This window comes from Artemia sp. Qi Xiang Cuo, chromosome 15 (genome assembly GCF_049724085.1).
Source record: "Artemia sp. Qi Xiang Cuo chromosome 15, ASM4972408v1, whole genome shotgun sequence".
Classification (NCBI taxonomy): domain Eukaryota; kingdom Metazoa; phylum Arthropoda; class Branchiopoda; order Anostraca; family Artemiidae; genus Artemia; species Artemia sp. Qi Xiang Cuo.
This window is the reverse complement of record NC_142808.1, coordinates 48,796,078-48,811,644: the sequence shown is the minus strand read 5'-3', so window position 1 is coordinate 48,811,644 and position 15,567 is coordinate 48,796,078. Positions and strand designations below refer to the sequence as shown.

The following is a 15,567-nucleotide window of genomic DNA, read 5'->3' as shown; positions in this document are numbered from 1 at the left end:
TTTGAATAAGTTTTTTCCTATTTGTTTGATATTGTATTTTTTACTGATAATGGCTGTTGCATCAGACTTTTTTTTTTAGTTAGGAATATGTTTCTTTCATTACCATTTTTCAGGTACAATGACCAGAAAAGCTGGAAAAATAGTGAAAGGCTGCACCCATGAATTGCATTCTTTCAGCACTGAAGAAATCAATGTCTTTCAAACTTGTCTTCTTGCATGGTACAGTAAGAACAAGAGAAAGTTGCCATGGAGAAAAATAGCTGACGTTGAAGAAGATGAAAATAAACGTGGATATTGTGGTATATCTTTGCCCCTGCAATTCTATTCAATTATGTTTGTTTTAGAGCATTAATTTTTATCATTAATTTTATTCCATTTACTTGTATATTGCCAAGGCAGTACTCTAGTTTTGTTCTTGTTTTCTCTAATGAATAGGAGAAGGGCAGGGATGGAAAATACCCATTGATTAATTTAAATAAGTAGTTAGTTCTATTTATTATACTTGCCAGAACTCTAGAACATTGAGGCTTTATATAATACTCCCAATATTTTTAAACTGGTATTTTTTTGCTGGCAAAATGAGAAAAAAGGGAGTTTTATAAAATGGTTTCTAGTTTGCTTTTTGATTGGTCCAGACTTGGCTGCCCAGTTCGTAATTTATCAACAAAAGTCTTTTTATTACAAGATTGAAACACATTCATTATGACCCCTGAAGTTAACTTTTCCTCCTTTTGTTGCTATTCTACCTCCCCTCTCATTTGAAATTGGCTGTGAAGTTTGCCACTTTTTCTATGTTGCTCGTCAGCGCAGTGAAGTTTTTCATTTCCAGCAATTTTGATTTTTGTGTTTTATTCATTTCTGTATCAATGATTAAGTTTAATATTTTGAGTTCCTCGAGTTCTATTTAATTATGTAAAAACTTTTAGTTTGGGTGTCAGAAATCATGCTTCAGCAGACTCAAGTGGCAACAGTGATAAGCTATTACAACAGGTGGATGGAAAAATTTCCAACTGTCAAGACATTGTCTCAGGGAACACTGGAAGACGTGCATATGCTATGGGCTGGCCTAGGCTATTATTCAAGAGGAACAAGGCTTCTTGAAGGGGCTAAAAAGGTTTGCTTTAGATGTTTCCGAATACTTTGTTTGATAATTGGACCTACAATATACACTATTTCAAAATTCAAAAAAGTTCTTGAATGAGAAAAAAACATAACTGATTCTCCTGCAAAAAAACATTTTTATGGGTGCTTTTTTATTCAATTATTTTTCTATTTCACTTAATTCGTCCTATATTAATTCCAGCCAGCTTTCCCCTTTAGTATCAATAGATATCTCTTTTGGCGCGTGTTGGTTGAATATTTTAAAGGTAACTCGAGTCTTTGTATGTGATGGTAACTAATAGTGGGTTTCAGTCCTGAAAAGACAGAAAAGCATGCCAGTATTAGAAACGTATAAATGGATTGCAGACTTATTATAAAAATTATTCATTATTTATTGAAAATATCTTCTTACCATTTTGCGCTGATAATTTACTCATCCTGACTAATTTTCATGGATAGGAATATTGATGAGAGTAGCTTTAACGATATCAATTGACTAAAATGTAGGGGGGGGGAAATATATTATTTTAATCCAGGGGAGAGGGCAAGAAATTTTTCATTACAATTACCAAAAACTTATTTTTCAAAATTCAGGGCGTGGAATATCTAAAATGGCAAAGACCCCGCCCTCTATTGAAACCGCTAGTTAACTATTTGGTCCAATGGCTTTTAATTCTTAATTCTCTAGTTAACTTAAGGGCTTTGGAATATTAAGAGTCGTTTGAGAATTACTCAGAATTGAAGTGGGAACACAAACTTTATAAGACACTTAGAATAGATAGCTTTTTTGAAAGTACTAAAAAAACTTTAGAATAAAGAGTGAGGTATTGACTAGAGGGTGAACCCCCTCATATACGTAGTCATTTCTGTTCGTTTTAAGTTTTAATGTTGCTCCCTACTTTTAGCTAAAAAAACTTGTATTTTTGTATGTAATTTCTGATCTTTTTTTAAATAATGCTGGGAAATCCGGCGCCCTCTTCATAGAAAGGTCCCTTTCCCCAAGGAAACATTCTCTATGGAAAGATCCTCCCACGCAATGGCTGGGGCAGAGAGTCATGCATACTCCTGCCATTTACGTGTGCCCCAGCCATTTAAACATTTGCCTCTCAATTACTTGAACTATCTGTCTTGGCTTTTCTCTGTCTACAATTAGCCATATCTTGATGCAACCTATGCAACCTACTGCAAAATACTTGATAACTTCAATTCAAAATCAACGGAGTCCGTTGATTTTGAATTGAAGTTATCAATTATTTTGCAGTAGGTTGCATAGGTTGCATCAAGGTATGGCTAATTGTAGACAGAGAAAAGCCAAGACAGATAGTCCAAGTAATTGAGAGGCAAATGTATAAATGGCTGGGGCACGGGTAAATGGCAAGACATATTTATGTCTTTGAGCATTTGGCATATTTATGCCACGAACTGTTTGATTCTCTAGGTAACTTAAGGGCTTTGGAATATTAAGAGTTATTTGAGAATTACTCAGAATTGCAGTGGGAACACAAACTTTATATTCATGAAAGCAGGAAGCTTAGCAACTGAAGACACTTTTATGATGTAGGAAATTAGGTTGGTGCAAAATAGTTCTAGGCCTATATGTATGAAAAGGAAGTTATTTTAGACACCTTTAGATAATGTCAATATTAAGATGATTTTCTTGTAAATACATTGAAGGTAATGAAATCCACATAAATGTTTCCAGCTTAGAGGAAAATTTTTGTCCAATTGCTATGGAAATTGGACAATGTCGAATTGCTATGGAAATTTTTTTATAAACTTGTTATATCCAATAATAATTGGATGTCTTGTTATCCAGTTGTTATAAATTGTTTTGTCCGGTTTATATTGTTATGGTACTAAATATTTATTGTCTCTTATCTTCCAGGGGGGGGGGTTAACGTTATTTGTACTCTTTCTCTAGTTGCTACTAATGACTAAAGAAGATTCTTAGGGAAGGTAAAAACTTTTCCCCAAAATTTCGAAATTGGGATATAGTAAACCAGCTCTTTTGTAACTTTTATAATTAATTAGGCAAAAAGGCCCAATTTGCGGTCTTTTGTTCCCCCTTCTTCCTGGAAAAAGTTTTTAACATAGGGCTTCTGCCCTTGCAAAGGGTACTTGCTTTGCCCTGGCGAGTCTCAGTGCTTCGGCCAACTTATTGCTATGGCTATGCACAGGTCCTCAAACGTTACGAGAGAGACCTTGTTTAGTCACGCCTTTGGCGCCCACTGAATTGCTTCGCCTCTGTACTCGCTTCAGTCGCTCGCTACAAGTGGCAGGGCGTTCCTTTGGCCCTAGTAATAGCCCTAACTCTCCTTGGGACTTCCTTATATAAACAAACCTTATTCAAGAAAGTCAGTTAAGGTAAGTAGACCAACAGCAGAAGACATCTTAGGTGCTAAATTTTCAAACTACAAGAACGTGGATTTTTGAAAGTGTTTTTTTTTTTTTTTTTCGGCCAAGTATTTTATTTGTTTTGATGAATTTTTCAGTAGAACTTTTTTGTCTCTGTAGCCAACTTCTTTTATTGTTTTAAAGTGGGTTGCACAGTATTTGTGATGGCTATTGACACGATGGAAAACTTTGTGTAGGGTGTAGTCCCTGGGGTACACATCACATACAGTAGAGATTACGAAAGAAATAAAGTTTGCCTCTTACTCGCTATTTTCCTATAATATATACTTCCAAATTATGTATACTTCCAAAATATACTTCAAATATATTTAGGATTTATATAATTCAAAGATACGCATGCATCTTATACACATATTATGTGTTTGTCTGCTTAGTATGTTCAGTGTTTCACAGCTAAATCAAATTTGAATTGAAGTCAATAAATTGGAAGTATTTCACAGGTAATCCTGGAAAGATCACCTCTATTTAAATAAATGCGAAGAAAATATATCAAAACCGAAATGTAATGTCAGGAAAAAATAGTAACGTGAGAATGCAAATTAGGTTTTCAAAATAATTATTTTCAAAAAATGGCGAATACATCAGTATTTTTAATATATTATAATGAGGGACAAATACAGTAGTGAAGCTATTGTTTTAAGAAAAAAATGCTTAAATATGCAAATGTACAATAAATCAGAATGTTTTGCTTATACAGATTAATCAAGGTAAATATTTGTTATATATTTTACTCCAAATATAAAAATAGGCTATATAGGTTTTCAAATACAGAGAACCAAAAATTCTGAAAAAGAAGGTCAAACAAAATATCTTAAAACAAAATAAATTAGTGCTTTTGGGCTATGTATGTTAGCTAATTTGGTTTTAAAGATCAATCTATATTTTACTTTTAAACATTTTAATATATTTTTAAAATTAGAAGTTTCAGAATTGAAATGTGTTTTCAGAATTGAAATCTGTTTTTAGAAAAGATGGACCTATATTGTAGAATAACTAAAATGCTACAATAGAATCTATTACGTTTCTGTATAGCTAGACAAAACTAGCAAAAATTTGTAAGACCGTATATATAGGCTTCTAATTGAATCTGATAAGTTTTTATGGTGAGTTTATAAAACAAAATATTTATTTTCTTATTATAAGCGAGTTTACATTACATAAGTTGGTAAAAACCTAAAACAAAAACTAACAAAAGAGGGGATTTGATTCTATATTCAAGTTCTTTTTTAGTCCTTTTGGAGCGTTTCGGTTTTTTTCTCAGAGAAACCTAAAGAGATTGCCTCAGTATTCTCCTGGTTCTTGTAGAACCATTATTTGAAAAGCAATACCAGTGAATAACAACAACTAACAACGTCAAACCATAAATAGATTTTTTCTCCATATTCCAGCCTGCACAATCTCAAAAGGGGAAACTATTTTGACGCAGCCGCTGAAACACATTCAACAGCTGCATGAACGTTCATGATTGCTCTGAAATGTACAGCTTTTCAGCAATGTCCCAGTATTGACATATATCGTATAAAAATATTATGCCTAAAGTTGGCTTCATTGTCTATTACTGAACTTTTTTGCTACTACTTGCATCAATAATTTACTGAGAATATAAATTCAAATCTGAGATTTGAACTGAAGACATTGATGATTATTTTGAATATCTCATCATATAAGCGAATGCTCAATACTGATGTGCCCAGCAATACTAAGGATTGAAGATATGCTCTTATCTTTTTTCTGTGGTGAATTTTTGTTGTAAGGTTGTCAGTTACAACCAGAGAAAAACTCAAACCTAGGTTAAAAAAAAGTTAAAGAAACATCAACTTGAAACAACAAGAACCACTAAATAATCCTCAAGTAGTTCAAATAATCCTTAAGTTGTAAGATTCAATGGGAGTAAGGGGGAGGGTGGAGGGACTCCTTGAAGGTTCCTTTTTGAACCGTACTCATGTTGCCAGGTTTTGCAAAAGGGGGCCAGCATGCTACTAGGCCTAGCATTTTGGTTTGATCAGCCAAACCCGGGATGGAGTAAACAACAAATATTTCTGACGCCCCTGTGAATTTAAAGGAGATAACCAAGCTTTTGACGGTGTTCAGTGATAGTGTGTTCATTTTAGTGGTAATTTCTTTCTAACTTCCTAAAGTTCTAACGACGCTTATATATTTTCAATGCTTCTGTTTAGTCTCTAGATACTTTAATATTTGATGCATTGAAATGTTTCTCAATCGTTCAGCTGGGTTTATTTAGTCAAAAATAAGAGATAAACAAACTTTTAAAACACTGGTCTGTGCCAAAAGGCACATTGAGACCCGTAAACACAAAATGTTTTTTACTAACATGCAATACAGCTCCCTCTCCACTCTTTAACGCAACCACACGCCTCTTCAATAATGGAAATGATTACCTTAACACTAGGGCTCCTTCTTTTCTCCATAGACGTACATCAACCTCACCTGCATACAGTAAAAATAAAAATATCCAAAGTGAAAGAAGAAAATAATAATGTGAAAGTTCATTTAATTTCAATTAGTGTTAATTTGATAACAATTGAATAAATAGTTCCTTAAATATTTTCGAAAGACCTAAGGGAGCTTCTGTATCTCAGCTGCTGTGGAAGTATGTTTCTCACTTTAACACATGTGACATCCAGGGGAATCAGAACGAACTGTCGGAGTTCGTCTTGCCTGAAAGTCAAAAGCAGATCACATATCGACCATTGTTTTCTGATATCAACCGAAACAGACAGTGGAAAACACAAGTCGAGTACGACTGACAGTAAAGCGAACCGAGGGGGAGATAGTCTAGGTTTCAAATAGTTTTCAGTGCACGCTTGTGGATTGAATTAAGTCTCTTCAGGTGGGATTTGAAAGTTGAATGCTGAATTAGGGCACAATACTGCAGCTGAGTTTTCGGAATTCCATTGTAAAGTAGACCCAAAAAGTTTTTTGGAGGAAATACGTGCTTTAGTTTCTTTATAATGCGGAAATTGTGAGAGAATTTCTGTTCCAAAGCCTGGATGTTATGTAGAAAATATATGTTTTTGTCCAAGAATATACTCATACATCACATAACCCATTTCTGGTTGTTTTATCGTTCCTCTTAAAGTCCTAATTCCGGTTATTTTTGGATTAAGGTTTATCGTTCTGGAAGTCGTGCTTACAGTTATTTTTTTTTATAAAAAGCTGGATAAGGCCACATGAGTTCTCGATGTTTAATATAAGACAATTTGCATCAATCCAAACATGAATTTCGTCTTTAGTTTTTTTGGCGTTTTCCATGCCTGAGTCACAGAAGGTCATCTTAGTGTCGTCTGTGAATGCCAGCAGCACGTCATTGTCGTTGTCAGTATTCGAAGTGCCTTCTCGCCAGCATAGTTTGCAGTACAGCAAGGTCCTAAAATTTGGTGTCAGAACATGATTCAGGTCATGCACATGAATTAGAAATAACGGCGGACCTAGGATCAATCCTTGTGCTACACCTAAGTTTACCACTATATCGATCAATGGATTTTTTCTTGTGAAAATGTGCTGATTACTAAGGTAGGGCCGGAACTATTCCGCTACCTTTCCTCTGACTCGGATGTGTTCTAATTTATCTAGTAGAATTCCATGATCCGTACTATTTTTTGCCTTTTAATGTCCAGAAAAATAACAGCTGCAACAAATCCCAGGTTGAGTGCTTTGTTGATAAATAAGCTCAATGGTGTCAGCGTATCTTCTGTCGTATGTCTTGGTCTGAAACCAAGTTGTTGATAGTTAAGGAATACCTTTATTTCAAAAAAGAATAAAGTTGATTCTTCATAGATTGTTCAAAGACTTTGGAAAACACCGAAAGGATTGAGATGGACCGAAAGGTAAAGGGGGGTCTTAAAGACCACCTTTATGGAGAAGTGCTATTCAAGCTTTCCTCAGGATTGATGGAAAGAACCCTTTTTGCAATGAGAGGGTTATGACATGTGTTAACGGTTGTAATATAGATGGCTACACTGCTTTCAGTGCTTTCGTGTGAACGATATCAAATCACAACGAACGTTGGTTTACCTCTGTAATTTTTGACAATCATTGAGATGTCGAGAGAAGTTTGACATGGTTTCATGTGCGGATTGCAAATTTGGCAAATTGTATATTAACTAGCCGACTATGGATGGGGGGGGGGGGTTAAACCGTTGTCTGTTAGGACTTAATTTCACTTTTGAGTATCTGTCTACTGTCTAGGGCGGCAGCGAGTTTCTAGCGGGTATTTCCCACCTGCAATGGCTCGGCCCAAGGTAGTAACTTTAAAAGAGTTAATCCAAATTAAGTGACAACGATTTAAAAAGTAAGTAAACTTCTCAATTATTTAGAAATGATTGATTTAGTATATTGAGATTGGAAGCTGATTTGGATTTCGATTTAAAACTTCTCATACATGAAATAAATGGTTTGTGTTGCCTTCAGACGTGCATTATTGAAAAAAAAAAAAAAAAAATAGATACTCCACTTGGTTTCTAAGCCATTAATGGAATCTAGCATGGTCAGGATAAGTAGCTAGAAGAATATTTGCTATCTGTATGGTAATTATAACCCCTGACAGATTTTTTTCTTGCATAGCAACTCTTAATTTGTCATCGTAATCTTCTACTAAATGAAAGCTAGCTTAGCATTGCTATTACACAAATCAATCCCAATTCATTTTTAAGCTGTAATCCTTGGAGCTTCAAAAGAATTAGACTTAAAAGAACTGTCACTATAATTAAGGGCTAGATAATCGCACTTATCAAAATTACCGATCAGGCCAATATTATAAACGCTACATTTCTAAAGATAAAGCTAGATTCTAGATGAAACTATATTTTACCCAACTCACCAACAGAAGGCTGTGGAGATAAATTGAGTAAGACACGCTGGTAGAGCATAAAAATACAAGAAACATCTATATAAAAGTTATTGTAACAAAATGAAAGGCTGACACAGTATTTTATAGTATTAAACCAAATCGCAATCGCATCGCACCGTTATTTTTGCATAGACGGCACTTGGTAGATTTCTTAATCGACACATCCAAGCGGCTCTCATTCGTGGAATAGCTGGCAGCTGATCTTGTAGCGTAGACCAAACGAGTCTCGAAAAGCCTGATTCTCTGCTATCATTAGCAGCGCAATAATGCTGCCTAAGTAAAGAGCGATGTGGGCACAATGTATTATTTGTTTATTTATTTTTATAATTTTTTTTGGGGGTTTTAGACGAGGGCACTTCCTACCAAAGGAGTTGTCGTAGAAACCTCGAAAAGGGCTCATTCGATTGGAAATTGAAAGGGTTAGTGCCCTTTTTAATAGTTGAAAGTGATTGGAGGGCAACTAACTCCCCTCCCCCGCCAACGATTTCCCTAAACAAATCTCAGCCCTCAAGGCAAGGGTTGTAAGCTATACCCTGGGAGCATATAAGGTTTGTATTGAAAGGGTGGTCGTATAAACTTTAAAGGGGGCTCATTGGATTCCTAATCAGAAGTTTTAGTGCTCTTTTTGAGATTCAGAGCTATGGAAGGTGGATACCTCACCCACCTCGTATTTTCTACAAATGTATCTGATAGAAATTTTGAGATGACCATTTGTTGTCAGAGAAACTTGGAGAAAGGCTCATTCGATTAGAAATTGAAAGGGCTAGTGTCATTTTTAATAGTTGACAGTGATTGGAGGACAACAAACCCCCCTCCCACGCCCACCATTTTCCCAAACACATCCAATAAAAATTTTAAGATGGCCATTTTGTTGAACGTAATTGAAAGGTCTGGAAATTATGTCTTTGAGGATGACACCCCCCTTCCCTCCACAGCCTTCAGGACGAGTGTTGTAAGTTATGCCCTGGGGGCATATAAGGTATATATAGAAAGGGTGCGTATAAAATTAACTTTGGAAGGGGCTCATTGGATTGGTAATCAGAAGTTCTAGTGCCCTTTTTAAGATTCAGAGTGATCGGAGGGTGGATACCCCCTCCCACCCACACCTTGCGTTTACCCAAAATGTATGTGATTGAAATTTTGAGATGGCCATTTGTTGTCGTAGAAACTTCAAAAATAGCTCATTCGATTGGGATTTGAAAGGGCTAGTGCCCTTAGCTGAAAGTGATCGGAAGCCATTTTGTTCAACGGAATTAAAAGGCTCAGAAAGTATGTTTTTGAGGATGACACACCCCACAGCCCTCAGGGCAAGGGTTTTAAATTATGTCCTTGGGGCATATAAGGTTTGTATAGAAAAGGTAATTTTATAAATTTCGGATGGAGTTCATTGGATTTGTAATCAGAAGTTCTAGTGTCCTTTTTAAGATTGAGAGTGATCGAAGGGTGGATATCCCCCCCTCACACACCTCGTATTTTCCCGAAATGTATCTGATATAAATTTTTGAGATTACCATTTGTTGCTTTGAACTTCGAAAAAGGCTCATTTGATTGGAAATTGAAATGGCTAGTGCCCTTTTTATTAGTCAAAAGTGATTGGAGGGTAACAAGCCCCCCCCCCTCACGTCCATAAATTCTCAAAACACATCTAATCAAATTTTTAGATAGCCATTTTGTTCAGCGTAGTTGAAAGGCCTGGAAATTATGTCTTTAACAACCCCCATACATTCTCAAGACCAGAACATAATTTGCGCTTTACTGAAAATAAAAATGGCTGTGGATTGTCACTTTAATATACATTTACAGATATGTATTCCGTAAATTTTTAATAATTTTTTTATTTATTAAAGTTACAAAAGTTAAAATATTTTGTAACATATTTTGTCGTGTAATGTTGTAGGAGGAAAGGATTAGAATGGCTTATGAGTCTTCAACGGGAAAATGAAACAGATATTTTTGTTTAAAAATACACTAGACAAGATAAATTTGTTCTAAAATAAGATTAATAACTGATAATTATATATTATAGGTATTATAGCTATTAAGCTATTATAATAAGAAATTTATATTTTTCGATGTGCTATATTACTGAAATATTGAGATAGCCATTTGTTCAAAAGCAGTCCAAAGATCACACAGCAAGGCCTTTGGGGTTGACACAACTCCCCAGAGTCTGGGGGCTAGGGTTATAAGTTATGCCCTGGGGGTATATATGCTTTTTATGGAAGATGGTGTTGTTTGAACTTTAGAGGAAGCTCATATGATTGGCAACGTATAGCTCTAGTTCGCTTTTAAGAGCCAAAATTGATGTAGGGAAACTAGCCTCCCCCTCTCCCTGACAATCCGTTTTCTCCAAACGCGTCCAATCAAAATTGCGAGATAAACATTTTCTTCACAACAGTCCAAAGACTATATAACAATGTCGTCAAGGTGGACGCAACCCTCCAGAGCCCAGGTGCAAGTGTTGTAAGTTGTAGCCCGGGCATGTAAGGTTCTTATGGAACGGATGGTCGTATGAACTTCGGATCGGATGGGGCTCATTTAATTAGAAGTCAGAAGTCTTGTGCCCTTTTTAAGAGTTAAAAGTGAAAGGAGGACAACCAGTCTCCTCCCACAATCCTTTATTGCCAAAAAACAGATCCAATTGAAATTTAACTATTTTGTTCAGCATTATTGAAAGGCCCAGTAATTATTTCTTTGGGGATATCAACCTCCCCACATTGTCAACTTATATTATTAATTTAGACCTTTAAGGGAAGTTGGGGGGGATTTTGAACTAGCCAGAAAGCACTATATGTGTACTCTTTTGTATATGTATATTTTTTGTTTTTCAGTAAAGCGCCGATTGTTTTCTGGTCTTGAAAAGGCAAGGGTGTTATCAGCCCTACCCATGTTAATTTTTGCTCGTTTTGAGTTTGACTCGGCTATTTATTGTAATTTCTTTTCGTTTTGACTTTCATTTATTTATTTATAGTGATTTGCGGTAGTTTTACGCTTGGAAGTTTATTTGACTTTATTTTTGCTCATTCTCGGCTTAATGGAGCTCTTTACTTTTCTTTAAAAAACTTGTTTTGTGGAAAAAGTTTTTTAAATTTTATAATTACAAGTAAGCAACCAGTGCTTTGGGTTTATAATTGTCAGGTTGACTCTATATTTTTGCAGGTTTATAAAATAACAACATCTAGTCTGAAATCCAATCCTCAAAAGATGTCAGAAAACTTTAAAAAGAGATTTAAACTTCAAAAGTGGAAACACTGATCTAAATCCAAAGTCCTTAAGCTCAGTATTAAATTTATTTTTTATTAAAATAAACATATTGGGCATTGGAACCAATGCTTGATAATTGCTTAATTTAAAAATGATGAAAAATTTGCATTAGATTGGAGAACTCTATACGCAATGTAAAATTTTTATCTTATTTAATTTTTTGCGCCCTTAAATGATTTAACTCATTTTTAGAATCGAAGTTTTTTCCAAATCGAGGACCATTCAAATGGATAAGTGCCCCGAAACTCTTCTCAGTTAATTAAAATTCCCGAATTGGTATTTTAAAATTCGTATTAGAATGCAGAACACGTTACTTTGCATATTACTTTCATTTTACATAATTTGATTGCGCCCTGAAATGATTCACCGGATTTTTGGAATTAAAGTCTTTTTCTAGATTGAGGAGCAGATGAATGGTCAAGTACCCCGAAGCTCTTCTGAGTTAATTAAAATACCAGGAATTGGTCGCTATACCGCATGCGCAGTGGCTTCAATTGCATATGGTGAGAGGAAAGGTGTCGTTGATGGTAACGTCCTAAGGGTCATGTCAAGGCTGCGATTAGTTGGATCTGATGTGACCAGTCAGGTATTGTCATTTAGAATTGATTCATTTTATTTACAGAAGTAAAGAGATCACCGTAATAATAGAAACTAAGAACCAAAGGGTGCAGCTCTTTTTTTTTTTTTTTTTTGTTTTAAGGATAAACCAATTTGTTTATGAGATGTATAGAGTGCGTTAATTATGCAAAAAAAAAAAAAAAAAACCGCTCACGGTGAAAAACGGTAAGTAAAAAACAACCTAAAGCAGTTAGAATTTTAATCATAGGCAGCGCACTACCGCTGCCTAAGTAAAGAACGACGGGGGCACAATGTGTTTTTTTTTCTTCATACCCCGGCACTTCATATCGAAGGAGTCGTCATAGAAACTTCGGAAACGGCTCATACGGTTGGAAGTTGGAGTTGCTAGTGTTCTTTTTATTAGTCGAAAGTGATTGGAGGGCAACTAGCCCCCCCCCCCACACCCAACATTCCCCCAAACATATCCAATCAAAATTTTTAGATAGCCATTTTGTTCAGCGTAGTTGATTTCCAGATAGAAAATATGTTTTTGAGGAGGACACTCCTCCACAACCCTCGGGACAAGGGTTTTAAGTTATGCCCTGAGGGTATATAAGAACGATGTTGGAACAATTTACTATGTATTATTTTTTCCTTTAGAGCAGGGCACTTCATAGGGAAGGGGTCGTCGTAGAAACTTCAAAAGGGGCTCATTCGATTGGAAATTGAGAGTTTTTAGTGCCCTTTTGAATAGTCGAAAGTGATTGGAGGGCAACTAGCCCTCCCCCCACGCCCACCATTCCCCCAAACACATCCCATCAAAATTTTGGGATAGCCACTTTGTTCAGCGTAGTCGATTTTCACATAGAAAATATGTTTTTGAGGAGGACACTCCCCCACAACCCTCAGGGCAAGAGTTTTAAGTTATGCCCTGGGGGAACATAAGGTTTTTATAGAGGGCGTTATCGTAGAAACTTCAAAAAAGGCTCATTAGATTGGAAATTCAAAGGGCTAGTGCCCTCTTTAATAGTCGAACATGATTTGAGGGCAACTAGCCCCCCCCCCCCTGCATCCATCATTTTCCCAAACACACCCAATCAAAATTTTGAGATAGCCATTTTGCTCAGCGTAGTTGATTTCCAAATAAAAAATATGTTTTTGAGGAGGACACTCCCCCACAACCCTCAGGGCACGGGTTTTAAGTTATGCCCTGTGGGCATATAAGGTTTTGAAAGAAGGCGTTGTCGTATAAACTTCTAAAAAAGCTCATTCAATTGGAAATTCATAGGGCTAGTGCCCTTTTTTACAGTCGAAAGTGAGTGGAGGGCAACTAGCCTCCCCACGCCCATCATTCCCCCAAACACATCCAATAAAAATTTTGAGCTAGCCATTTTGTTCAGTGTAGTTGATTTCCAGATAGAGAATACATTTTTAAGGAGGACACTCCCCCACAACCCTCAGGGCAAGGATTATAAGTTATGCTCTGGGGGCATATAAGGTTTTTATTGAAATATTTGTCGTAGAAACTTGAAAAAGGGCTCATTCGATTTGAAACTCAAAGGGCTAGTACCCTTTTTAATAGTCAAAAGTGATTTGAGAGCAACTAACCCCCCTCTCACACCCACCTTTTCCCCAAACATCCAATCAAAATTTTTAGATAGCCATTTTATTCAACGTAGTTGAAAGTTTTGGAAAATTAGGTCTTTAAGGATGACAACCCCTCCCCCCACAGCTCCCCCCACAGTTGTAAGTTATGCCCTGGGGGCATATAAAGTTTTTATTTAAAGCGTCGTCATAGAAACTTCAAAAGGGCTCATTCAATTAGAAATTGAAAGGGCTAGTGCCTTTTTAATAGTTGAAAATGATTGGATCGACTAACGGCCCTCTCACGCCCACAATTTTTCCAAACACATCCAATAAAAATTTTGAAATATCCATTTTGTGTAACGTTGTTGAAAGTTCTGGAAATTAGGTCTTTTAGGATAACCCCCTCAGAGCCCTCAGTGCAAGGGTTGTAAGTTATTCCCTGGGGCGTATAAAGTTTTTATTGAAAGCGTTGTCGTAGAAACTTCAAAAGGGCTCATTCAATTGAAAATTGAAAGGGCTAGTGACTTTTTTAATAGTTTAAAGTGATTGGATAGCAGCTAACGCTCCTCTCACGCCCACTATTTTCCGAAACACATCCAATCAAAATTTTGAGATATCAGTTTTGTTCAACATAGTCGAACATTCTAGAAATTAGGTCTTTGAGAATAATAACCCACTCAGACGCCTCGGATCAAGGGTTATAAGCTTTACCCTGGGGACATATAAGGCTTTTGTACAAATTTGATGCAATAATCATTGGCAGCGCGATCGCGCTGCCTAAGTAAAGAACGGGGACACTCGAGAAGGGGACAAGAAACGGAGACTAAGTAAAGAGGAGGACACTCCGCACAACCCTCAGGGTAAGGGTTTTAAGTTATGCCCTGGGGGCATATAAGAACGATGTTGGCACAAAGTATTATTTATTAATTTTTTTCTTTAGAGCAGGACGCTTCGTATCAAAGAAGTTGTTGTAGAAACATCGAAAAGCGCTCATTCAATTGGAAATTGGAGTAGCTTGTGCCCTTTTTAATAGTCGAAAGTGATTGGAAGGTGACTTACACCCCTTCCACGCCCGCCATTTCCCTAAACACATCCAATCACTATTTTGAGACAGACATGTTGTGCTTTGTGGTGAATTGGCAGGTATAAATTATATTTTGGACGATAGTCCAACACAGCCCTCACATCAAGGATGGCGAGTTACACTCTGGGGCACATAAGGTTTTTTATTTATAGTGTTGCAACAGGGACTTTAAAAAAGGCGCTGTAAATGCGAAATTCACTTGGCCTGTGGCCTTTTTAATAGTCAAAAGTAGTGTTTAGAGGGCAACTAACCCGCCTCTTACGCCCACCTTTTCCCCAAACACATATAGTCAAAACTTTGAGATAGCCATAGGTCTTTGAGGATGACAACCCCCCCACAGCCCTCAGGACAAGGGTTGTAAATTATGCCCAGGGGCCATATAAGATTTTTATATAACGCGTTGTCGCGGAAACTTCAAAAAGGGCTCATTCGATTGGAAACTGAAATGGCTAGTGTCCTATTTAATCGTCAAAATTTATTGGAAAGCAACTAAAATCCCTTCTACGCCCACCGTTTCCCCAAACACATCAAATACAGAATTCTATATAGTCATTTTGTTCCACGCAGTTCAAAGTTCAAGAAATTATGCCTTTGAGCAGGACACTTCCTCAACAGTCTTCAGGGCAAGGGTTATAAGTTATGGCCAGACAAATACATTAAAGTGATTAGTGCTATGTACGAGAATAAC

At 36.4% G+C, this 15,567-nt stretch overlaps 1 protein-coding gene across 1 annotated transcript in view; it reads left to right on the top strand.

Moving 5' to 3' along the window:
• Positions 1-15,567, top strand: part of LOC148943773 (adenine DNA glycosylase-like) — a 149,246-nt gene that overhangs the window by 109,257 nt on the left and 24,422 nt on the right. Inside the window, exons 4-6 of the mRNA XM_089101235.1 lie at positions 114-299; positions 927-1,114; positions 12,048-12,236. Of these exons, the coding sequence (XP_088957361.1) occupies positions 114-299; positions 927-1,114; positions 12,048-12,236 (563 nt within the window). The remainder of the gene's footprint in view (positions 1-113; positions 300-926; positions 1,115-12,047; positions 12,237-15,567) is intronic.